The sequence below is a fragment of the Cyrtonyx montezumae genome, unplaced genomic scaffold, assembly GCF_038088225.1.
Source record: "Cyrtonyx montezumae isolate F1298 unplaced genomic scaffold, pur_monq_1.0 scaffold_12, whole genome shotgun sequence".
Classification (NCBI taxonomy): Eukaryota; Metazoa; Chordata; class Aves; order Galliformes; family Odontophoridae; genus Cyrtonyx; species Cyrtonyx montezumae.
Window position 1 is genome coordinate 1,095,541 of NW_027071848.1, and position 24,951 is coordinate 1,120,491.

A 24,951-nucleotide genomic window follows, 5' to 3' on the forward strand; every position below is an offset into this window, starting at 1 on the left:
CAGCCTAAGCCACACAATGATTCATGGGTCACATGCTGTCATTAGAAGCTAACTGCTCAGTCTGTAAGAGCAGAGCCACAGCAGATTTTAGTTCAAGTGAGATCATACCCATTTTCCCACATATGCCATTCTGATACTTCCACAGACGATAAAAGCAAACCCCATAACAAAGAGAACGATTCAAGGGTAGCAGCCTCCCCTTTCCCAGTCTCACCTAAGCTGCAAGCAGAGCAGCTCACCAATAGATGAGATTACCTCAAGGCTGCCAGCTTTGCTGGTTTGCCCAAGGAATTCATCTTATCTGGGGAAACTTACATGGAGACGAAAAATGCATGTAGAAAGGGAAGGAGGCAGCAGATTTGGCAATGGACTTACGACACAGTAACCTCAAATCAATCAGTGACCATCCTGTGGCACAAAGGATGGGAGGGCACAAAAAAAGCAAGAGACTTTTTATCTGCAAAACCAGTGTAAGGACTGTCACATATTGTAGGGTGAGTGAGGAATAAAACGTACATTGGGATCACAGCCAGGGGCAGAGGGGAAAGGGTTGGTAGAGCAGCAAGAAGCAGGAATGAGTTTCTGTGCAACACAAGTGTTTTGGGGAGGGAGGGAAATTTACTCCAGATCTGATTTAATCTCAGCCCTTAAATAACCAAAGCAATATGTACAGCAAGCACACTGAGATCTTTCATCCTTTCCCTCGACGTGTAGTTACTCCCCTTCAGAGCCACTTGCTATCCCATGAGGCTACAGAAGCCTCTATCACTTTATCTGTCGCCTTCAAGAACCCATTGACAATAACATGAAAAATAATCCCAGCTGACAGAGCTGTTGGGTGACAGTGAATTCCCCAATCCTCCCTCAGCCCCAAGTTAAGAAATTCAGCAGTCATTTTATTAAAAATCAGTATACAGTTGAAGATAAGCCCAGTGTTTACAACCAATCTCTCTAGTAGTTCCAGGTTTCCTGATGTTGGTTTTTTTTTTTTTTTACAGATCATTAGCAACCAAAGGAGTCAGTAGCATAAAGATAGCAGGTTATTCTCTCATTCCAAGAAAATTAATGTCCCTTTGCTTTCAGGAAAACAGCATCCATGATCAGTTTGTTTTCTGTTGGACTTGGTCTAAGAAACAAGAGTTTTCAACATCATCTTGCAGGCAAATCTTATGTTTATAATAGTAATTGCTCTGTTGGCTTTATCATACAGGGCAGGCCTCCACGAAGCCTCGCAGCACTGATGAAATAACCCTCAAAGAAATCTCCATTCATTTCTCCTGATTTTTTTTTTCCTAAAATATCACAAATATTTGCAATCTGTTTAACCGGTTGAGCCGAAACGAAAGCGTGTGGGGAGAGACCTGGATTCACATCATCTGGCCAGAAGATCACCCACGAATTAAGCTGTCCAGCAGCAGCAGGAAGCACACACACAAGCTTTCTCCTCCTCGCTCCCCTGAAGCATGCAGCAGTGCTGCAGGAGGGCTGCATGTTCCTGCCCTCGCTCCCCTTGCAGTTGTTAGAGCTGTTCAAATTTCTGCTGCTGCTTCGTTCCCTCCTCGACTCATCCGAAGCACAGGGCAGCTTCAGTGGTGTAAAGAGCAGCTTGGCAGAAGCAGGAAGAGTCCAGCCAGCAAAAGATTTCATTTATTAAGATAAACACGGTCTAAGGCTCCACATAATTCTTAAAAAATAAACACAGGAATATGAAAACAAACTGGCTTTGTTACGTGTAGGTCAGGTTCGGATGTTCCCAGATCTTCTTGGCCGTAAAATATACCCTTCCCCTCCTGCCCCCATCCAGACAGATGGAAAGACAGCTCACTCTGTGAGATCAGCAATGCTCCTGTGGCATGCCGTTCCACATTCAGCAATCAATTCCTCTGCTACTCCCTCAGCACAGATCAAAGGTTTGAGAACATCCTCGTGAAGGCAGGGCAGGAGGGAAGGAGAGGAGCAGGTAACTCAGTCTCTCAAATGGACATCTAAAAGGGTTTGACACGACGACTACTACTTTAATGGTTGTTCTTTGCTGCCTCTTTAGCAGCAATAATTAGAGGAGTGAGGCTAGAAAGCGGCTTCGCAATTTTCAGGAACTGATGCTAGCAAAAGGGAAAAAGAAAAAAGGGTTAAACTTTTCAGAACACATCCCAGAAATCTGGTAGCCATACCAAAGATTGGCACCTACACCCACAACAACATACTCTAATCATCAAACAGGTGAAACAAAAATGTCTGTTACCACCACGAACTTCAGCTCAGGGCTTGTCTGAACAAAGAGCTCTGCACCCAACCCATGCTAATTTCTCCAGTGTCTGTACACCCCCAGGACCAAGCAAACCTCAGCAAAATCCATAGTGAAATTCTGCATGGAAAGAAAGTGTACTAAAAGCAACCTGTGCAGCTCGATCACAGGGCTTCCTGAAGCAATCATCTCTCAATTCTTTCCTCCCCGTGGTGAAAATATGGCCTTGGCCTTCTAAACATATTAGAAATTGCCCAAATTTTCCCAAATGGGATTCAGGAGTGGAGAATAAGATTTGGAATGGAACCATTCAGTCAGGCTCCCACACACAGTTAAGGAGAACAATACTGATTATCAAACACACAACACAGAGTAGGTGGTGTCACAAAGTGCTTCTTGCAGGACTGGTGTTCCCTTTACTCATGCTCAGATTTAAGTGGAAAGCTTGTAATATTCCAACCTAGCAGAGGAAGTCCAGGTTGAGGACAGACACTGATACAGAACAGCTATCAGATGGGAGTGAAGGAACGTGGGGCAAGTTCAGAAACTCTTCTGAAAACAAAAAGCAGCTCTGTCCCACAGGATTTCTGAGCATCAGAAGGGATCAAACACCCAAAGCACTGCATTTGAACTCGCTTCAGAGATGGAGAACTCAGAGGCCAGATGATAAAGGCAGACAGAAATGCTGTAGTCAAAATGTTCTGCTCTGAGGAACAGAACATTATCACTGTCTGATACTTTGAAACTGGCAAGTGCTGGAGAAGGGGGATCTTTCATCCACCGCCATTCTGCCAGTCATTAATGCTTCATTACAGTCCCAGAAGACCTCAACACATTCAAACCCGAACCCAGGAGACAGACTAGTTCAAAAAAGGAAAATCAAAAGAGGGAACTGTCTTTCAGCTGAGGTCTGAGGGTGATCACAGATCTATTTTACAAAGAGCTGAAGCACATTTTCCACCCCCATGGCAGATTTGGTAGATGGAAAACATGAACACTCTTCATCTGTGTTATTAAAAAGCCTGGCAGCTTGGTCCTCCACTTTCACCAGGAGTCCAGGCAAAGATACCAGGTTTTCAGTGAAAAAAAACAAGAATTTCTCACAAATTTTGTTCCACCACCTCTGCAGTAAGGACCAGTACCTGACAAAACATGGTTTTGCCAAAGTGCTCCAGTTAATGTAAGACATGTCCATATCAAAAAGCTCTGCGATCCCTCCACCAGAAGGCAGACAACCAGAGATTTCAATAGATGGAAGCCCTCTTGTTGTCCAAATCAGAACAAGCATGGCCAAACCACAACACATGCAGATGTCAGAATGAGCTGCACAAAGAAGCCACAGGAATTAGGGCTCAGCACTTGGCAGGTCTGGGGCACAGTGATGATTTGAGGTCACTTATAGAATATGCAGCACAGCTGCTGCAGATAGCAAGTATAAAAAGGGAGTGCTCTGTTAACGTTCTGGTATGGATTTTAGATGGTTTTGTTTTGGCAAGTTACCCCAGCTGTCCCCATGTATTGAGATGAAGCAGTACTGAAGACCCTAAATGAGATTTCTCCATACACCTCATCTAACTGGAATGCTTCATCCAGCCCTGTTCCCCAGCAGTTACCTGTAGCAGCTCTTTTGCAGAACCTCTTTTTTCCACATCCATTTCAAGACAGCGGTTTAGGAAGTCCCTGAATATGGGTGAAAGCTTTTCTGGATTCTGCAGTTCTGGAGTCCCATTGGTAGCAATGAGATACAGGGCCTAAAGCAAAACAAGCACCAAAGAAACAGGAGGTTACAAAGGTCAGATTCCATCTCCAGATTACAAAGACATCCATTTCTCCCCTCCCACCCACCAGCTGAATGGGAAAAATAAAACAACAAAAAACCTTATCAGGATGACTAATAAATGATTAAGTTTCAGCAAACAGAATAGCTGCTGGTCCTATTTTGTGTGGATGGGATCCAATTCTTTCTTGTTTTACCCTCGTAATCTGGGTTTGGATCCTGCTGCCCTCCCAAGGGATTAGGAGGACAAAAACAGCATTCCAGACTGTGTTTATATAGGGAAGTTAACAGGCCCAGCTCTACCAGTGCTAGATCCTGCAAAAGCTACATCCTCATGGGAAGGTACCCCTGAATGAGTAGATTTTTTTTCTGTTGGTATTTTGCCTGAGTGTGTAAGGCCTATAAAGCCAGTACTGTAAACATGGACTCGGACCCTCATAAATGATGTTCAGCAGATCCTCAAGCAGCATTTGACATCCTAAAGAAACAAGCCATTTTGCTACTGCTTGGGAATTAAGTGCACATGCAAATCCTCTGAGAATCAAGAGACTCAACATTCAGAATTCACGCCAGAAACTTCCTGGGTGGATTTTAAAAGGAAGTCCCAATCAGAGTTGTTAATATGCAGGTCTTCTGAGCACAACAGTCAACAGGTCTCATGGGAGCAGTCCACACCCTAGGAATTGGTACAAGTGGAATTAAATGAGTCTAAAGCACCAGGTTACTTAGCCATCCTCGTTTAACAACACCAACTTTCTTTCCTTCCACACTTTTTTGCTGCTGGACTTCTCTCCCAGAATCACTTCCAGTGCAAAAGGTGGAAACATAAGTTAAACACAACTGTTCTACATCTTTTCATCCTCTTTAGCTTAGGGAAAAAAAAAAAAACAACAAAAAACAGAAACTTGGCTTACACTAAGAACAGCTATATTCCTACAAACTGACAGGATTTCATTTTTCATTAAAGAATAAGAAGAAAAAGATACCAGGGAAGTTAAAGCCTGTCTAAAGGCTTATTGAGGTTGGAGTTTCATTTGGAGCACATAAAGCAGAACCATCTGCCAGAAGAAAAAAGCCCTGTTTATTGATATGCACTGTACTTCTCCAGTGCAAGGAGAGCTCTCTTTCCCACTCACAGGGCCCATGGATTCAAGAAGACAGGTACTCTGAAGCCAGACAGTGCTCCTTCTGTCCCATCACCCTCTTCAAAGAGCAGGGAATTATGAGTGCCTAAGGTTAACTGAGGCTCCATCAGAAGGTTTTCAAGAGGAGCCCACGTCTCTGCCATCCAGAATCAGCTATGGCTTTTAACTCAAATGATTACGATCTTTTCACTACAATACCCAAAGAAATATAAGCTGAATGTGATGAAACCACATTGGAAGATTTGTTCACCTCTTTTAGAGCCTGAGTTAGACAGAATGCTCAGAGCAAAGAAACAGAGGATGAAGAGATATCTGCTTACTCTCAGGGGGTTCTCGTTGAGGTACGGGGGTTCTCCTTCAATCATCTCGATGGCCATTATCCCCAGGGACCAGATGTCCACTTTGGGCCCATATGCTTTCCGTGTCACCACTTCAGGTGCCATCCAGTACGGGGTCCCCACCATGGTGCTGCGTTTGCTCTGCTCAGGAGTGATCTGGGCACAGAAGCCAAAGTCAGCTGGGAATTGAAGACAGAGGCAAAAAAAAAACCAGAAATCAGCAGGTTCCTCCAAAGACAACATGTCCCAGTGCCAGCAGAACAAGCTGGTCTGTTGCACTGCCTGTTATACTGCTTCTGCAGCTCTAAAGGAGGGGTGGTTTTGTGGCTAATGCGTTCAGGAGTTGGTTTCTAAACCCGACTTGCTGCAGCCATGAGGATCACAGAGCTGTGGCCTTGTCTACATGAAGGTTGGTGATCAGCAAACATCCGTATATGGATGTTGTGAAACTTGACAGTGTAGCATTTTGCAGTTGTAAAACACCATGTGTGTTCTAAGATCATTCCTGGGTATGTGAAAACATAAACCAATGCCCAGTCTGATCTTGATACACCTGTCAACCCAAGCACTGCATTATCTGGTCAAATTTTCAGTTCCAAAGATGTTACCTCCTTGGAAGACACATCATCCCTCAAACAGGATTTGCTTTACAGGGCAAATACTTAAGTTCAGGATAAGTTTAGAGAACCTAAATTTATGCATAATGTTTTTCTTGAAGTAGACAGAGAGAGATGGGAGCCTCCACATGAAAGCTATGTGGTCCAACATCTTACTTGCACTTGCCTTAACAAAAGAAAACTGGTTCTGTTCTTGTGTGACCAGCAGAATTAACACAGCAAGATGTAAGGCCCATTCTGATCTCCTATGGCACCAAGGGGCTCAATTTTAGGCAGAACAATGAAAATTAAACTAATCTCCCACTGAGTTTTTATCAAGGGTAGCAACCAGGACAGGTGCATATGGTTCATAAAAAGAGCAAACCTCCAGCAGAGCCACTGCGAAACCCAGGTCCAGGTTACTGCATCATATCCACAGGGGCTTTCCCAACTACAGCCAGGTACCTGCACACTGTGCTCAAAGATTTTATTCCGTAAGAACAGAGCACTTTGGCCCTGATAAGCTATTCATCACTGACACTCCAGAGATCTGACTGTACCGAAGTGCAACTTTAGTCTAAAAGGCAATTATGTACAAAAAAACCCCCACCTTCTTACTCAGCATATCTGCACTGTGTGAATTTTGAGTCATAACTGCTGTCACTGCCGACAAAAATAGATTTATTTATGCCTGTTGGGTGCTAGCCAACAGAACTGGGAAGGAGAAGGAGGGAGCACAATTTTGTTAAAGCCATACGTGGAAAGTCATCACTCACTGGTCCCCAAACTCATCTCTGCATGGGCAATCACAAGGACAGCAGCCACCTTAGCACCAGAGGGGCAGAACAGTCTCAAGGTCTTCGTTATCAGTGATAACACAAGGAGGAAACAACACTAAGAATTCAGTTTGGGCTGGGTTTGTAAGATTAAATGCTATCTCACTGTGCAGCTTTCGATTTCTCATTCATTCACTCCCATCTCCTAAGCACATGCAAGTATTTTCCAGACTGAAGAGATTGCACGCTTATGACCCTGTACCTTTAAACTCAGCTTTACAGTCTACAGTAGCATTAAAATACTGTTATTTTAGGCAACAAAAGCAGATGGTCCATAGCTAAATGATTCAGGTTGGATATTAGGAAAAACTTCTCTCAAAGGAGCAGTAATGCACTGGCATGGGCTGCCCAGAGAAGTGGTGGAGTCTCTGTCCCTGGAGGTGCTCAAGAAGATGAGGTGTTGCACTGAGGGATACAGTTAGTGGGCATGGTGGGGATGGCTTGATGGTGGGACCTGATGATCCTAGAGGTTTTTTCCAACCCTAGTGATTCCATGATTCTGATCCCAAATCTCACTATCAGTTCACAGGGACTTATGCTTGTGGATCCCCATCCCAAAACAAAAATACATACAGCAGCATTTCTACAGACTCTTCATCACTGCAGCATCAAGTAACTCAAAAACCCATCTTCCCAATAGGCCTCTCCTGCAGCACATAACAAGCTTGGGCTGATAATTAAAGCCACAACCAGCACTGTTCCCCACATACTTAGTTTGACAGAGCCATCCATTCCCAGTAGGATGTTGTCACTCTTGATGTCTCTGTGAATAACTTGGTTTGAGTGAAGGAATTCCAGAGCCTGAAGACACTGAAAGAAATAAAAATACAAATAAATAAAAGCAGAGGTATTCTTACTGAGCAAGAAATTATTCACCAGCTGTAGTTAGCCAGCTGATGGACACTAACATCATGCATTTTGAGCACCAGTCTTAACTTCTTAAGAGTCTTTTCTATGCTCAGTATGTGCAGGGCTACAGAGGGACATGCCTACTGGGACCAGCAGGTGGATGGGATAGTTCCAAAGAGAATAAGTGCAACCATGGGAATTCCAACCCCACTTTGCACCACAATCCTCACTCCAGGATGAAACCTCACAGAAAGCCCATGTCCCCTAACCCTCACAGCTCACTCAGTGTGAGTGCAGCTTTACCTCTCGGCACACAGCTGCAATCTGTCCTTCATCCATGCAGGTCTCTGTAACAACATCTGTGAGAGAGCCTCCTGCCAAGTACTCCATGACTACCCACAGTTCTTCTCCTACAAGGTAACTGAAATGCCAAAAAACAGTTTTTAGAAGAAGCAGGTACGTGAGTATGCCACCATTTACATAGTCAGAACACACTGGGTTTTAAAGCTACCATAGAAGTGTAGGGAAATCATCTACTTTGCTCAGGTATGGGAGCACTCCTGGATGACACAGTGGTTGGTTGCCCACAGACAACAGAGGAAGAACAATATTTTTAAGCATCGTGCATTTGAAGAAAAAGAAAAAAAAAATCAATCTTTTTTATGGTACCATTCAGTTTGGCATTCTCACAGGATCACAGATGTGATTCCTGGTGCATAGATTTTGTCCAGAATATACAGAACTGTTGCGCAGAGAGCTGGTGGATATCCCACCCCTGGAGACATTCAAGATCAGTCTGGATGAGGCTCTGAAAACCTGATGAAGCTGTAGGTGTCTCTGCTCATTGCAGGGGAGCTGGACCAGATGGCTTTTAAATGTCCCTTCCAACTCCAATGATTCCACGAGGACTACTGAGAACATTCTTCTGGATGAAAAAGCAATACTACAGATTAAAATAAAACAGCAAAAGCCTGGAAGGGCATCCCAAAAACCTGTAGGAAGATGGGGAGGGGAAAGCTGAGATGAGGGTAGCAATCTCAGCCATTTGGGATATTATTCTCTGCTGGGAGCATGCATGCTAACATCTAGAAGCAGAAAACCTGGAATGAAGGCACCGGTATTAATTCATGTTAAAAAAAAATAACAATAGCAATCACCTCTGCCTTTTTGGGCCCATCTGGAAAAACATCAACACAACTTTTCACAACAGACACATCAGTATGATGACACATTTTTGAAGGAAGGAATCATCTATTTGGAAACTATAAAAGCCGCCTTCAAAGTCTATCTGCTCATTTTTGAAGGGAGCAGTCGATGAGTCAAAGAGAGAAGGAAGGCAACGATTCCAATTAAAAGCTTCTCTGCTGGCACTAGAATTCATCAACAAGCTGCTTGCTTTGCTCAGAAACACTGATCCTGCTAAAAAGTGAACAGTGAATTTGCTAGGAGCCAAAGGCAGAAACAGGACACGTTCTAGGGAACAACAGTGAAGGAGAAAAAGGTTATGAAGCTTGACTCAGCACAGAAGGTAAACAGACATGAGTGAGGCCTCACAGAAGTGAGCAAGAGGTGCACTCTGATCCCAAAAGAACACACTGCCAACACCTGAGCTGATGAAAAAAATTCCCAAAAATAAAAACTGCAGTCTAAGCTGTACCTGGATGCTAGAAATAATACAGCTATGGAGAGCTTTCAGTATGAGAGACAAAGATGTGATCTAAGTCTGGTGATGCTGAAGACTGCAGCGAGGCAAAGCCTAAAGCTTATTTCAGGATCCAGAGCCCAAGGACGAAGAGGGATGCTCGCAGAGCAGACAGGTCTCCAGCTCCACTACCAAAGTGCTGACACACTGGCAGCTTGTTCCTGGCAGCACAGACCCCAACAAAAGCAGAGCCACCTGCCCAGCAGTCTGATGGCATGACAGAGGAGCAGAACTGCTTCCAGAAGCACTCCTGTGGGTCAGCTACCTCTTCACGGGCTCTGAAAGCCATTCCATCCAGACCTCTCCTCCCTGTTCCTTTGCTGCTGTTGGTTCTTCTCGTACCAATCCAGGGCCTCTCTAGCTTTTATCAGCACCCACTCCACAAATCAGTGGCTGCCTTAAAAACCATCGCTTCCCTTCTGTGCCACTAGCACCCTCTGAAGTCCAAATCTCCTTGGCTACAGGGGCAGGCAGGGCAGGCTGTTCTTGTGTGACCCTCTCAGGTTTCACAAGCTGGGAGCAAGCTGGTGCCTCTTCACAGCCAAAAAGGGATGGAGCGAGCCAAGGAGCCCACTGGGAACCAAAGCTGTGCCACAAGCAGCACATGCCAAGATCCAGGCACCTTAGTAATTGATAGCCCTGACACAATGAGCAGGGAGGTAAAATTAACAGTGGATCCTTGCCAGCTGACACTGAGCAGACGTAATACCAGAAGGCAACATGGTGTCATCTCAGGGCTCTTTCCTTCTCACCACAGCAGAGGAATTTTTGTCCCTGATTTGCCTCCTGCAGATGTACCTCAAAACAGTTCCATCAGATGTTCCTGATAAAAGCCAGGAATCATAGAATCGTGGAATATCCCGAGTTGGAAGGGAACCATAAAGAGCAATGAGACCAACTCTTGGCTCCAACAGGACCACCCAAAAATCAGACCATATGTCAAAGAACATCATCCAAATGCTTCTTGAACTCCAGCAGCTTGGGGCCATACCCACCACCCTCTGGTGAAGGACCTCTTCCTGATATTCAACCTGAACCTCCTCCCCCGTCACAGTTTCATGCTCCTTGGGTGCAAGGGGTGCCAGGACACCTAGGTACTGCTCTCCCTGTGACACCAAAAATATTGCAGTGCCACACTCCATCACTTGCTGCCACTGCAAAAGAAGGCTGACAGCAAAAGCAGGGTGATGAGAGTCTTGGAGGAAAAATGCAGCCTACAGATTTCTCTTCATCCCACTCAATAACTTCAAATTCAGCTGAAGGCTGCCTCCTGAAAGGAGGTGGTAGTGAGGTCAGCCTCTTCTCCCAGGTATCAGTGATAGGACAAGAGGTAATGGCCTTAAGTTGTGCCAGGGGAGGTTCACGTTCAATATAAGGAAAAACTTCTTGTCAGAAACAGTGGTAATACACTGGCACAGGCTGCCCAGGGAGGTGGTGGAGTCACTGTCTCTCAAGGCATTCAAGAACTGTGGAGATAGGGCACTGAAGGACATGATTAGTGGGCACAGAGGGAAAGGGCTGGTGGTTGGACTAGATGATCTCAGACATCTTTTCTAACCTTAATGATTCTAGGATTCTATTTTGGTAAGGGCAGGAGCTGAGGCAGAGATGAGAGAGATGGCTTATTCCAATGAGCATCTTGCAGCTCTCATTAGGTACTGAGAAACGGAAACAGTGTCAGAAACAGAACCTCAAAAAAGAAACAGGGTCCCACAGCAGCAATGCATCCTTCCTCATACTTCCTTCTGGGACAGCAGTAGGCAGAAGCCAGCAAGTTTCACTCATCACTCAGGAAACAGACACACGAGGCCAGGCAGGAGGGATGCAGCTCCCCAGCAGCAGGAAGCTGCAGTTGCAAAGCTGGAGCAGCACAATAGGCACAAGAGTCCCCACATTCACCCCCACTGCTGTTCTGCCCATTTGTAGCATTCAGATAAAAGCTAATCCCTCTGCAAAAGATTAGTGAGAGAAAGATGAGGACAAAAGAAGCAGGTCTTGTTGGTGGAAGTTTAAACAAGACAAGAGAACACATAGCTACTCCACAGCTGGGATGTACTGCCTAGAGGTGGCACGTGCAGGGACACTGAGATGCTCTCTCCAGTGAGAGAAAGCACCTCAGCTGTTCCAAAACAAAGCCTCTAATCAGCCTACAGAAACACACACTTTCAGCCCACATGCAATGCTTTAATGGTCTTTTCCACATTTCTCATGGTAATATCCTGCTATTTCTAAGGGAGAGTATCTGTCCTTTCAACCACACAGCTCTTTGCAGTTATGCATACGTGGGACAGAGCACCATCTAAATTCAATATCACAATGGATGCTGACGCTGCAGCATGAGAACTACTCTTTCATATTTTTGCTAAGACATCACAAGAAGACTGTTAAGAAAATAGCCAGTAGGCTTTCAATGCACATGCAGAGCAAACTAGTTTCCAAAAATTCTCTTTCAGATCTCCAGAAGTGATTCTAGGTCATGCCCTTCCACCATTCCATCTTCAGAAAATGAGCTGCCAATATTCAAGTCTGAATGCTTGCTTACTTTCCCTACAATAAGCCAAAACTGTAGTTAACCTGAAGAGTGCAGCAATCTGGAAATCCTTCTGCGGCCCCAGTGGAGTTAGCTGTAATGTAAGATGAATGATTCAAGCGTGACACAATGCATCAGTGTTAAACTGAAGCTGAATTCAATTCACCGTGCAGCACTTTCACTCTGTTTAGCTTTCAATACATCCTAGATTTCAAGGCTGGCAGCTCGTGACCGTTTCCTGGAATTCAACCAGGGGGAGATGCATGCATTTCTTGTGCTTTCTTTCAAAGGGCAGCTCCCTACCTCTAAAGCCACTCAGTTGCTCCTTTCGAAGCATCCAACCTCCAAACCAGCAACGATAGCAGCACTGCTACCACCACCCTTATGTGGGGAAGAACCCACAGCCACAAGTTTGTGGACTTGGTATTTTATTGCCTTGAGCTATACAGTGGACAGAGTTTTCATGCCTACATGCACTCATGTTAGAAACAGCTTACAAAGGGCAGCAGTCACAGTGCTGATTATTTCTGCTCTGTTCTTTGAATTAGGACAGAAATGTGTGCAAGTAGAACAGGCCCTACATAAGTAAGCAATTAGGTGCAGCTCCTGCAGTAAGGAGAAGCTGGGACTCAAGAAGATGTCCCCCCATGAATTCAACATACCCAAGGCTGAGCAGGAGTAACAGCATGTGTGTGAGTCCACAAAATTCAGCTATGAGAAAGGAATAAGCTTGTTCCTTCAAAGGGTTTTAATATGCTGTGCCAGCCCTCCTTTTCTCTCTTATTCACATACACAAGAAAGCAGTTTTGCTTAGTTATGTTACAGTTAGGTTATGATTGGACTCAGTCTTTTCCAACCTGAGTGTTTCTGTGATTCTGTGTGTTACATTTACCCTCATTGCTACGTAGAAAACCTCAGCAGACAGCAACAGGGACAGGATTACCACCTAAGCCTGGAAGGAGTTACTGCAAGCAGAACGACTGTCTTGCTCAGAAAAAGGAAAGAAGATATAACATAGTTCAAACTACTTCATTTCTCTAGTCACAGGGAGGAAGTGGCTCACTGTGTTAAATTTGGCAGAGCATGCTGAAAAATGGAGTGCTGACAGCATACTGCTAATGCCAGTGTCTCTAAAAAGCCTGGACTCTCCATTAACACCAATTCAGTCACTCACTTCTCTTAGGATTTGGACAGAGACCCACGCCCCAGCCTAGCTAGATGCAAGACTGTACTGTATCTGCATTAAGTTGAGACAGGATCACTTAAGACAGTGACAAGGAAGTGTTTTCCAGAGCCTCTCTGTGAACTCTTCAAATCATGACCTACCTGTCCAAGTAGTTGACAATGTTGGGGTTTTTGTTTTCCCTCATTACAAGGATTTCATTGATAATCAATTCCTTTTTGGGCTGCTGTTGCAAATTCATCTGTTTAATTGCAACCTACAGAGAAGAAAAAGCAAGATAGACAGCATTACTACAGTCCTGCCAGTAGTGTTGATTATTTTAGTCTTACATTCACACGAAAGGGAAAGCCACTTATTCCTCATGAGTTACTCAGTCATTAAAGCAACTCTGAACTCCTGCAGCCAGCTTCACTTCCACTCTTGCTGAGTCAAAGAAGAACAAGGGAAGTTACTGTTTTCATACTGGACTTTTATATCACTGTTGGACAGCCATCTCTAGCTACAGTTTCTTGGCAACACAGCAGAGAGACCCTTACTCTACTTTGGACTGATATTTCAAAGACTTTGTATTTTGAATCAGATGTCTCTGGAAGTTTTGTTGTTGTTGATGTGTTTTTAGTTTGTTGGGTTTTTTTAATCCTTGTGCCACAAATCCTGTGCTTCTATAAATCTACAGCAGAGTGGGTGTGTAGGGAGGAGGTAAATATCATAGGCTAAGTCAGTTTCAAGAGATAATTCTCCTTCTTTTTGTCACAGCAAGGCCTAGGGAAAAAGAATCACCAATATTTAGATTAAGAGTTGAACATATGGGAATTGGATTCAGCTTTATCCCCAGGTATGACAAATTGAAAAATGTGCAGGTACATTAGCTGTGGTCCTTTTGCTTAGTAGCTGTCTACCTGTTTCATTATGCCTACTCCACATGGTTATGTGAAGAAAGCAGCTGGGTACAACATGCTTTTAATTCCTACATTCAACTACCCCACAACCAATATTTCGTGAGAACACCTGGCTTTCAAAGACAAGCCCTCCAACCAGTAAGCCTGCCCAGCACAGCAGGAGGCAGAAACACTTTGATAGGCATCGCAGCCCAATTGTACATGGTCCAATATTTAGGCAAAGGGGTGACATGTAATTATACCTTAACAAAATTGCTGATTGCAGAGAAAGCACTACAGGCTAATAGCAGGGAGCCTGTCACTCACAAAAGCAAGGATTAGAAGCAACAAGCCAATATAGATAAATGCACTTAGCATTTTGATAGCATAGCAGGAGATTCTACAGAAAAATGCCAACACACAAGAAGGCAAGAACAGGCAGACATCATACAGCTCCTCCACAGTATTCATAAAGCTGCCAGACAGTATTTAATAAGGCAGAAACAAAGACCCCGTGCTGCTCTTTGCACAAGAAGAAGAAAATGAAAGATGAAGAAGAGATGGAAGCATTTGCTGCAGACAAAGAAATTCCAGAGCAATATTGTGGAAGTCTCTGTATGTCCACACTCCTTTTCAGAAGCAGACTCAGGGGTGTTCTTGCATAAAGGGTTGTTTATCTATGAGCGTACAAAGTAAATAGTTGTAGTTATACTAAATAACATAATCGGTGAAAATCATGAGTACTCTTAATCCTGGTAGCTGCCCAAGGCTCTCATATATTGCACAATAAGAAATTCCCTTCTAGTACTTCTAACATATGCTGCCTTTCATATGCTGAGCTCACAGCACTGGTAGTGCTTCACAGAAAGGAACAGCTTAACAGGATGTCAAGGCTACAGTGATCCCTAACTCAATTTTGAGAATCCAGGGACCAAACAAGCTAGTATAAGGGGAATGATTTAAAAGTCTGCTGTTCTGCCAGTGTTCAAATATTCACATGGGAGTCACTGAAGGGATCCAGAAGGAGAACAGAAAACCACTGAAGGATTTTCTCCTCCTATAAAACTTCTCATGGCTTCGAAATAAATGCAACACCCCTTCCTCAGAGGCTGCAATTAAACTCTGTTATTTCTTTAGGAATTGGAAAAGCAGAGTTATGAAATTCACAGGTGGATAATCCTGACACTGTACAAATGCAAAGTAGACACACAGTGCTGCAGACTTCCATTAAGATATCTGGAGTAATGCATACACTTTCTTCTTTAACAATACTCTATCTAGCAATAATCATTTCCACAGGTGATGCACATCCATCACTACTAGTTCATTATGTCTCATGCAATGTGCTCAGCACTTTACAACATTCAGGAAAGAAAAAAATAAAAAGACACTCCTTGTCTATCAAGCCAAGGGCAAAAAGCAGGTGGGCAAAAGATTGGAAGGAATTATTGCTATGCAAGTCAACCAGTGTAAGTGTTGGAAGCAAAGGAAAAGAAGACGTAAAAGAATTTACATGGGAAGAAGACGACTTTTTAGTAGGTTATTTTCCCATAAGACAAGGGGAAATGGTTTCAAATTAACACAGAGATTTCAGTTGGATATAAAAAATGTGTTTTTACAATAAGGGTGATGAGGCACTGCTACAGGCTGCCCACAGAGGAGGTGGTACCCCATTCCTGGAGACACCCAAGGTCAGGCTGGACGGGCTCTGAGCACCTGAGGGAGCTGTGGGTGTCCCAGTTCACTGCAGGGGAGTTGGACCAGTTGGCCTTTAAAGGTCCCTTCCAGTTCATATGACTCTGAATCCGAAATATTGGGATGAAGAGGTGAGCTTCTGCTAAGCATATACCCGGTCTCAACATTTGTTTCCAGCCTTTGTGGTCACAGAAAGGTTCTTTATGAATACAGAATGGTTCAGGAATTAAAACCTGGGAAATTATTTTTCCAGTTTACTGCTCAGACCACTCAACTGTGCCTCATTAGTAAGGAAATAAATGCCTCATTAAAACAAAATGTCATGAACCCCTGAAAGAATGCCTTTACTTTGTTGCATCAACTGTAACTTTCAGTGGATTTTGGACTGTGTCCTGAAGTGGTAAGCTGTCAGCACTTACCTCCTGTCCTGTAGCTACATCCATTGCTGTGTAAACCGTACCTGAGGCTCTAAAGAAACAGGAGAATGATAATAATAAAAAGCTTATTACTGTCTCATAGTAAGACAGAACTTAATAAACTTCTCCTACTACTTGTCTCTGTGCTCTCGCTCTCACTTTTCATCACATCAATAATTCCAGTGGTAAATGCAACCTGAAATAGCTCTAAGCCAACACCACTAGTGGAGCAGAAGTTCCAATGGGGAGCAAAGCTCCTGGTATAGAACAGTCTGGCCATCCAAATCCTTGCACAGCTTGTAGAACCACGAGCTAAACTGGCATGACTGCAGTGCCCTGGCTTGTAGACTGCCCAGAACGGACAGGATCAGCTGAAGTAAACAAATATGGCATTTGTAGTGGGAGGAATGGGAGTTTGGGCCTCAGCACAGACACGTCTTTCCATGATGTGCTTTCACTGTAGCCTCTCCCCAAATCTTTCCCCTATCCTGCTGAGAGTAGCACAACACCAGCATTGAGGAGAGTTAACTCGGAAAGCAAATCTGTGCTTCCAGCCTTGCATGCTGAAAGTAAGTAGCTCCTTCCCTGCCTTCAGCTATATTTAGCAACCTGATCATCTAATGACATATTTTCTTCTATTATAACACAATTGCGCAGAAGAACCCAGTGACTCTGACTCAAAACTTTGGTAGGAAGGGGAAGAGAGCTTTGGGGAAGGAATATAAAAAGAAGTAATCACTAGCTTTGCCAGCCCACTAACTTAGCCTGGATTCAGTGCTTCTTTCCTAACATAAGGAAAGGTACAGGAGAGAAGTGAAGCATATACCAACCCTTGTCCAATCTTCTCAAAACGCGTGTACTTCTTTTTTGGATCACCCACGCTCACGATGCTTCCTACAAAACAAAACAAAAAAAGAAATTTTAGAAGTATTTTTCCATACTGTCACAACTTCTGTCAGATCAAAAGCGTTTACCACTTTTCCATACCAGCAATAACACAGCCATTACTGATCTAATAGGTTGCAAGACACAGGAAGGAAGCTAGAGATCCTCAGAGTTGGCCTGGGCATTGCTCAGCTCATCTATTAGGAGCCCAGCAGCAAGGGGAAGGGCAGGAGGTTTTAGTAGCTGTTGCCATGCAACTGCATCCATGCTTTCCTGGGTTTGGAGAGCACCCTGAGGCAATCTCAGCTCATTTTCCCTAATGTAGCTGTTCAGCTGAAAAAAAAAAAAAAAAAAGTCTATTATTGCATCCCTTGGAGGGTAAAGCACTTGGCTTAGTGTTCTGCAAGGTGGTGAGGGGCTGCTCAGGCTCAAGGTGGATTTGGTATCCACAAAGAACGCAACCTCAAGCTTTCTGTAGTGGAGGGAGCTCATAGCACAAAGGCACAGAGGCACCAAGGCCAAGGATTAAGCTAAAGAAGCTGCCAAAAGGAGCATCACTGGAACCCCAAGTTCCCAGACAGTGATATTCATCATGTCCCCAAAGCTGGAGGGGAGTCACACCCTTTAGGGTTAAGGATATCCAGCCCAACAATCCCTAGAGCTCATCTGGGTACAAGTCTCCCCTACAACATTGCCAGGGTTTGACTAGATTATCTTAGTGGTCTTTCCCAACATCAGTGATTTTATGATTCTGATAGGATCGAGGGATGCAGAGCTGCCTCTGTGCTGTCTGCAGGTTGCTCGAGCAGCCAACATACGGTGCTGCCTTTGCACAGGCCTAGGGCTGAGCCTAAACAGATGCATATTGGCAAGGAAATCACTTGTGGTCGTGGCGCCAAGAAATCCAGTAGCGAGCAGAGTAAGAGCAGGCTATTTTCAGACACCAATGGCCAGCAGCCAAATCCACAGGGTTTAGGGCAGACAGAAGTAAGAAAGGGGAATACAGCTCATGCTTGGGGAGGAGGGTGGGAAGAGAAATCAGACTGTATACACCCCACTGCACATTTACTGAAGCAATGCTGTCTGCCCTGAAGACAAACATTTCTGGACAAATGTTCATGAACTTCCCCTCAAAACCTAACACAGCATGCAAGTTCAGACTGCAAGAGGCAATGTTTGCCCAAGACAGTCACAGGGCAGTGCTGCAGGGCAAGCAACAAGAGGCAGCTGTTGGTCTTGCCCTGTTTAACTCTCTCATCTGTAGAAGGGGGTAATGTCTCCTACCTCCCAAAAAGCCAGGTGAGGATTCATTAACGTTTGCACTAATGTTGCACTAGTGCTAAGAAATGGGGATTGACAGAAGTGATCATACTTGCACTAGAATAGCATATTTTTCCTGATCCAGACCCTGCCCACCCTATTTGGTCACAAAATGGCTCCAATTTTTAATGACGCAAAGGTCCTGCTAATTCAGCAACTGAAGCTGCTGTTTTGAAACCAGTCTTGAAAATGCAAGTTTTCAGATGGCTTACATGCCATCAATTCAATTTAGGCTTTATTTCAGAACAATGAGGCACCCAAGTGAAACTGTATTGAAGTTATGCCCACGTTTCTCTCGATTCAGGTGTTAGCTTTAGCTTCCTTCATTAAATAGGGGGGTAAACTCTCCACAGAGAAGTCTAGCCTGACCGTAGGAGTGCTAACACAATTTACACCACCTGACACAGAAGTCACATACATAATTAACATATAATTAGTAGTTCAAAGAATTAGAAATGCTCTACCCTAGTAAAAGCTGTCCCAGGCTGAGGATAGCAATCAATTGCACAGCACAGCTGCTTCAGCTGTCAAATGCTGTCACAGCACGACCCAGTATTACCAGGCAGTGGAGAACTTTAAATAACATCCATGAACTAAAGGTAAAGACTGCTAAGGAAACAAGGACACAAGAGAAAGACAAGCTAACACCTGCAAATTTGGGTTATTTACTGGGTATATACAGAGTGTCAGGACACTTAAAAATTAGCAAGATACTTAAAGTTGTAATATCACAGAAGGTGAACTTGGGTTTGCATGAATTTTCTCTGTCTTTTAGCCACAAAGCTCTGCTCACCTTAGCTACAACTCAGTATAAACATCCACACTCCAAAGCTACAAAATACCAAGATGTGGAGCAGCCTCTGACTTTGTGGTTAAGTAGATGTTACATATTCAGGGCTCGCTTTGCAGAACCTGAGGATCTGCAGCTCCCAGAGCCCTCCAGCTGGCATCACAGGTGCATACTTAAGATCACATTCTCCCCCTTCATCTGCCCCAGTTTTGGCACACAGTCACAAGAGAAAGTTCTCAGTAAGGGATCTCAAAATGGCAGTACCCAAACATCTCAACTTTTTACCAACACAAAAGAATATGAAATTTAATTTGTTTTTTCCCAAGATTACATACTTAATTTTTCCAAAATCTCTTCATCTGACATTTTTGGTTTTTTCTTTTGTTTCTCTGCATTCCTGATCAGCATGTCGGGTGCTGCTGTGCTGTTTTCCGAGGGAGAAGAAATAGGAGAGGTGGCCACATCTCTGGTAGGAGGAGGAAGGGGATCTATCACAGAGCGGGTGTACACCTAAATTTTATTGAATAAAAACATGTATTAATACAAAGCAGATGATGACTTCAACACTACTCATCTCCTCAAGACCTGAGCATGACTGTGCTCAAGGAGGTATAAGCACTCACAGATTTGGTGTGTTCAGGTCGTGGAGCTATCACAGGGGGTGGAGCTGCATCATCTTCATCATCTTCATCTTCAGACACCGAGGGCACTGCAGGGGTCTCAGACACAGCTTTCACATTCTGCATGTAGGCACACAAACAGCAAAAATAAAAAAGTAATTGCTTGTTGTAAACACATAACAAACGTTGGACTAAGCTCTTGACAGAGAATGTCTTGAAGGAAGCAAAGAAAAAGTTTTTTGGCCCAGAAAGGCTGTGGTGCTCTGTCCCTGGGGGTGTTCAAGACCAGGCTGGACGGAGCCCTGGGCAACCTGGTCTAGTACCAAGTCTGGAGGTTGGTGGCCCTGCCTGTGAAGGGTGGGTTGGAAACTGATGATCCTTGGGGTCCCTTCCAACCCAAGCTATTCTATGAAAAATAATAATTAGGACAGGTTAAAATGCTGGGAGCTTAACATCAGCATGGATAGTGGGACCCAAAACTAACTACTGAAAGATTCCAGAAGTAGAATCTGGTAAAATCTTTCAAAATCCATTTTAAAATTACATTCTAAAGTAAAGTATTATGTAAAAGACAAATACGTTTGTTTTTGGTTTTTTTTTTTTAAGTTTTATAACTGTTTAAAAAATAATTACCTCGGTTTTTTGGGCAATACTGTGATTAGAACTCAAGGCTGCTTATAACCTTTAAAAGTCTGAGTCTGGATTTGAAGTTCAAAGAGTCCTTTACACTGTAGATACTCCAAAATAAACTTGGCAAGCCCCTCAACCCACTAGCCCATTTCTGCTCTTGCTCCTGTTTCCAATTTGTTTACCATCAGTGCCCTAAGAGTGACAGTGGAAAAAAGGCTTGATAAAGTATTAAAATAAAGTTATCTTTCTCCGAAATAAGGAGATAAAAAGATCGCATTTCACTGACCCTATGTTTTCGGAGTGACCAGCACGCTGACATATATTGGATAAAGTGCCCTTGATGTAACACAAAAGCTTAGTCTATTAAAAACAACCAGAAAGCACCAATATACTGGGAATTCCCTGAATCTCTCCAAAATTAGAGGTTAGCTAGCATCTTACAGAAAACATTGGGCCACCTTATAGACTGGTAACTACTTTTTTTTTTTTTGTTTTATTTTAAAATCCAATGGTCTCAGATATTCCAAGCTCCCAAGGACTGATGTACAATGAGGTGTAATGATGAAAAATAACCAAAAAATAGTTTTCCTTTTTTTGTTGTTTTTTGTTTTTTGTTTTGTTTACTAGGGTCCTCAGTGGACAAATAGCAATACACTACTTCCAGAAGGGAGCAGAACAAGCCAGTCCCACATAATGTCATGGCTGTAAGAAAATTAGAGGTGAGAGAAGTGCACATTCTTATGAATCTCCTCAAACAGAAAGTTTTATCTATCCCATAAATACACATACATAAATATTACAGAGCTTTTCAGCTCCGTCTCCAAGTAAAGTGAAGAGGAGTGGTAATGTCCTGGTAAGAACAGAGCAAAGGTTGGGCAGAGGAGGTGAACCTTTTATTTCCTTCTCGGATTAGATTAGCTTGGTTAATCAACACTGCTTCAATCCAACCTCTCAGGATAGTAATTAAACTTTGTTAAATCACAGATGTTTATAGAGACATATAAAACCTGAGAGCAAAGTGGTTATGGTTTTCTAGGCTACCACACCCAAAATAAACAGATAGAGGAATGGATCAATTTATATGAAAATAGCATTATTTCTAGTCATTAATTCACTAACTTCTATTTATTATTTTAATCATAAAAGCCTCTTCTGTCTGCGTGGTTTTACCATCACTTTTCTTTTTTAATGTACAAACAACATGTCCTTTTAGGATGATTTGCTTGTTTTTATAAGCATATTCACTATGCAGAAACATAAAATCATGACAGTTGGAAAAGACCAGCGAGATCATTAAGCCCAACCATCAACCCATCACCACCATGCTCATGTCCTTAAATGCCTTTAAAATGATTTTCAAACACTAAGCAAACTAAAAGCTACACACAGTTAAAACTATCCAATGCAAGCTTTTAAATCCCCAAACTGAAGAGCAGGGATGAAGGCTTACCAGGATATTTGATGAATTGTATTCCTCTGCCAACTTATCTGAAAGAAAGAGATACTAATGTAGTTATAAATGGGTTGTAAACACAACAGCACTAGGGAGAGGAGAAAGGGACAAGCTCCCCTTGGAAGGGACAGGAAAACTGTCTCCTCTCTTCTTTCATATACCTTCTTCACCCTACAGCAAGACTGAAAAAGGCTGTCTCAAGTCACTCAAGACCAACCTAGACTTCCTTCATTATCCTAGGATCATGGCTTGCAGCACCTCTCAGGAGGATTAGCCCAGAAGCAGAATTAATGATTTCAAATCCAACAAAGCTTAAGAGAACAGGCTGTATTTCAGTGTCTATGCTTTTTACTTTTTTATTTTTTGTTATGGTTGTTCTCCTGCAGGGATCTATAGGGTTGTATCTCATTCAGGGTCCTTATGCCTGAAGGCACTTTTGTGGAGGAAATAAAGTGCAAAAGAACTCCCTAGAATGGATAAGGGAGCAAGGGGTACAAAATTCTCAGCAGCAGAAACCTCAAACCTCTGCTGCAGGAAGGTGCAATACCTGGGTATATATACTGTCATCAGTCCACAGACACAAGGCACTTTCAGTGGACTTAGAAAATCTTCTGGTGCTAAATCACCAGCAGAGGCACTACAACTAGCCCAAGACGGTCTTAGATTCAGCCATCAGAACATCCTGCAACAACAAAGAAGGACCCCACTGGTGGGCTACTAGTTTAGCTATCCAGGTATGCATGAGGAAGATTTGTGCTTTTTATTCCTGCCTGGAGCCTCACTGAGTAATATCACTTCTGCTGACATGGTATCCCCTATAAAGAACAAAAGCAACTTTGATTTATGGAAGAATCGTGCCAGCAGTTATCAAGCACCTAGCAGAAGAGCATACAGGAGTGGAAAAACCCACACCTCAGCTCATACGAAGCAATATCCATACCCAGTCAAAAACTATGTTACAGTAAAATTTATCTGTTTTCTCCAGGGATCCTCACCACTGGGAACTCAATGCCAACACTCCAGGATCTGCCTTCCAGATGTGAGCTATATCGGTTTGGGATTTACCCAGTTCCTCTTTTACAAATATGCTGGGCAAAATTGACAGAACAGCATTTATTAAAGGACAATGTGTGCTCAAGCAGACAATGAAAAGACAGATCTACTTGTTGATTAAACAAAAATCCAATGACTAACAGAAAGATGGACAAAGTAGCCATACAGTAGTCATATAAAGTACCTGTGAAACTCATGTACTTCTGGCTGCTGGAGGTCTTCTTGGAGTTGTAAAACTCCAGTACATCCAGCACTGCCTGGGGGTTCTTCTTCTGCTCTAACTTGGTGATGTTGGAAGTCTGTAGTAAGCGTGCCCACTGCTCTGGCATTCCCTGTGGAGAGATGTAGCACATTAGCCCACAGATGATCTAGTGTGGTTTGCACTACACACACACAGTTCTGTCATACTGCTTCTGGGGTTACTCCATATTGCAAAGGAAATTAGAAGAAAAGAAGAGTGGAGCTGGAGCCACATGATCTCTGAGGTCCTTTCCAACCCAAGCCCCTCTATGATTCTATGACATAGCCATTGTCTGCGTCAGAAGTCAAGATCACAGCATGGTTGAGGTTGGAAGGCACCCCTGCTCCCATCCAGCTCCAGCAGGGACACCACCCAGAGCAGGATGCCCAGCACCGTGTCCAAGTGGCTTTTGGACATCCCCAAGGAGTACTCCTCGGCCCTTCTCTGGTCCCTTTGCCAGTGCTCTGTCACTATGTTCCAGTACCTAACATCGTATCTTTCTTACATGGACAGATCAATGCCACACAATTCACAGACATCTGTGTGAACCCCAGATCCTTTGAAAACCAAAACTCGAAAGACAGAAAGTATCCGAATCAATGCTGTAGTTCAGGAAGAGTCTCAAACAAGGAAATCTTTATGTACAAAAATACATGGGTTTACTTGTACCCAAGAAACACTGGATAAGTAACATACACTGTACATTGCATCTAGCACAATGGACAAGCAACAACACTCATTTGGGCCTTGTAACACCAGTCCTTTGGTAACAGGGGCATGGCATATATCATAATCAGAGCTGGGACAGTGGAGATGTTAACCTAGCTCATAATTTCATTACAGGGACACAATTTCAATCATAAAATAAATACATATGGAGTACAATGTGGCTTGTAACTTTCAGCATCACTAATGACAAGTGACTGGGGTACTTTACTGATAAAGTTGCCCTCCCTTTTCTAGAGAGTTGCTCGATATATCACTCAGAGGAAATGCCCCACTGATAAATCCAGGTTAACTTGAGCAAGTCTAGAAGCTGACATGCAAAATACATCCCTACAGACAATTCAGTCTAGGAGAGCAAAGTATCTTAAAAAGAAATAAGCACAAATAAAACCATCTCGCTTGAGAATAATTGCTGTTATTAAACCCTATCTCACAATCAAATTAAGAGGAACAACATGATGAAATACATCTCTGACTATTTTGCATGTCAATAAAAAAAAAAGCATAGAAGTATCTGCCAGTTAGCCTTAGGACAGCAAATGCACATTCTGGCACAAACAGGTATGCACAGTTGTACGTGTCCTAAAGCAAAACCCTGAGCTCCATTTAAAGGACACAGATACACTGTACAACTAATCCCACTCTAGAAGAGGAAAGAAGGGAAGACAAACCAAGTTTTGTTGTCCACATCAGCCATAAACACAGGACAGGAAAAGTCTGCTGGCAGCCTGGGCTCCTGAGATGATGTCAAGCCAAGTTCGACAAGCAATCTCTCAGCAGGAATTAGCGGGCTGCCTCTACAGATGTAGATCAAACCAGATGATGGTAATAGCCTTTCCAGTGTTGCCATATAAAAGATTAATGGGTCCAGGCTCCTCCCAGCAATATGCCAAACCACACAGTTCTCTTTTCCTACAAATTACTTACTGTGAATTCTCCAGTGACTGCATCAAACCCCACATGAATTGTGTGTTCAAAGTCAGAAGGGAGAGAGATCTCCGGCCGCTCCTTCTCTTTCTTTTTATTGGCTAGAGGAGACAACA

The 24,951-nt window shown here is 43.4% G+C and overlaps 1 protein-coding gene across 3 annotated transcripts in view; it reads right to left on the minus strand.

Moving 5' to 3' along the window:
* Positions 1 to 489: 489 nt before the first annotated feature.
* PAK1 (p21 (RAC1) activated kinase 1) overlaps positions 490 to 24,951 on the minus strand; it is a 67,763-nt gene continuing 43,301 nt past the window's right edge. For all 3 annotated transcript variants that reach the window (XM_065729925.1, XM_065729923.1, XM_065729926.1), the window contains exons 3-15: positions 24,836 to 24,936; positions 23,126 to 23,273; positions 21,886 to 21,923; positions 19,809 to 19,925; positions 19,521 to 19,695; positions 17,021 to 17,084; positions 16,194 to 16,242; positions 13,345 to 13,457; positions 8,090 to 8,207; positions 7,648 to 7,747; positions 5,488 to 5,684; positions 3,859 to 3,996; positions 490 to 2,102 (exon numbers count right to left, since the gene is read on the minus strand). In XM_065729925.1, the coding sequence (XP_065585997.1) occupies positions 2,016 to 2,102; positions 3,859 to 3,996; positions 5,488 to 5,684; positions 7,648 to 7,747; positions 8,090 to 8,207; positions 13,345 to 13,457; positions 16,194 to 16,242; positions 17,021 to 17,084; positions 19,521 to 19,695; positions 19,809 to 19,925; positions 21,886 to 21,923; positions 23,126 to 23,273; positions 24,836 to 24,936 (1,445 nt within the window). In that variant the 3' untranslated portion in view covers positions 490 to 2,015. The remainder of the gene's footprint in view (positions 2,103 to 3,858; positions 3,997 to 5,487; positions 5,685 to 7,647; positions 7,748 to 8,089; positions 8,208 to 13,344; positions 13,458 to 16,193; positions 16,243 to 17,020; positions 17,085 to 19,520; positions 19,696 to 19,808; positions 19,926 to 21,885; positions 21,924 to 23,125; positions 23,274 to 24,835; positions 24,937 to 24,951) is intronic.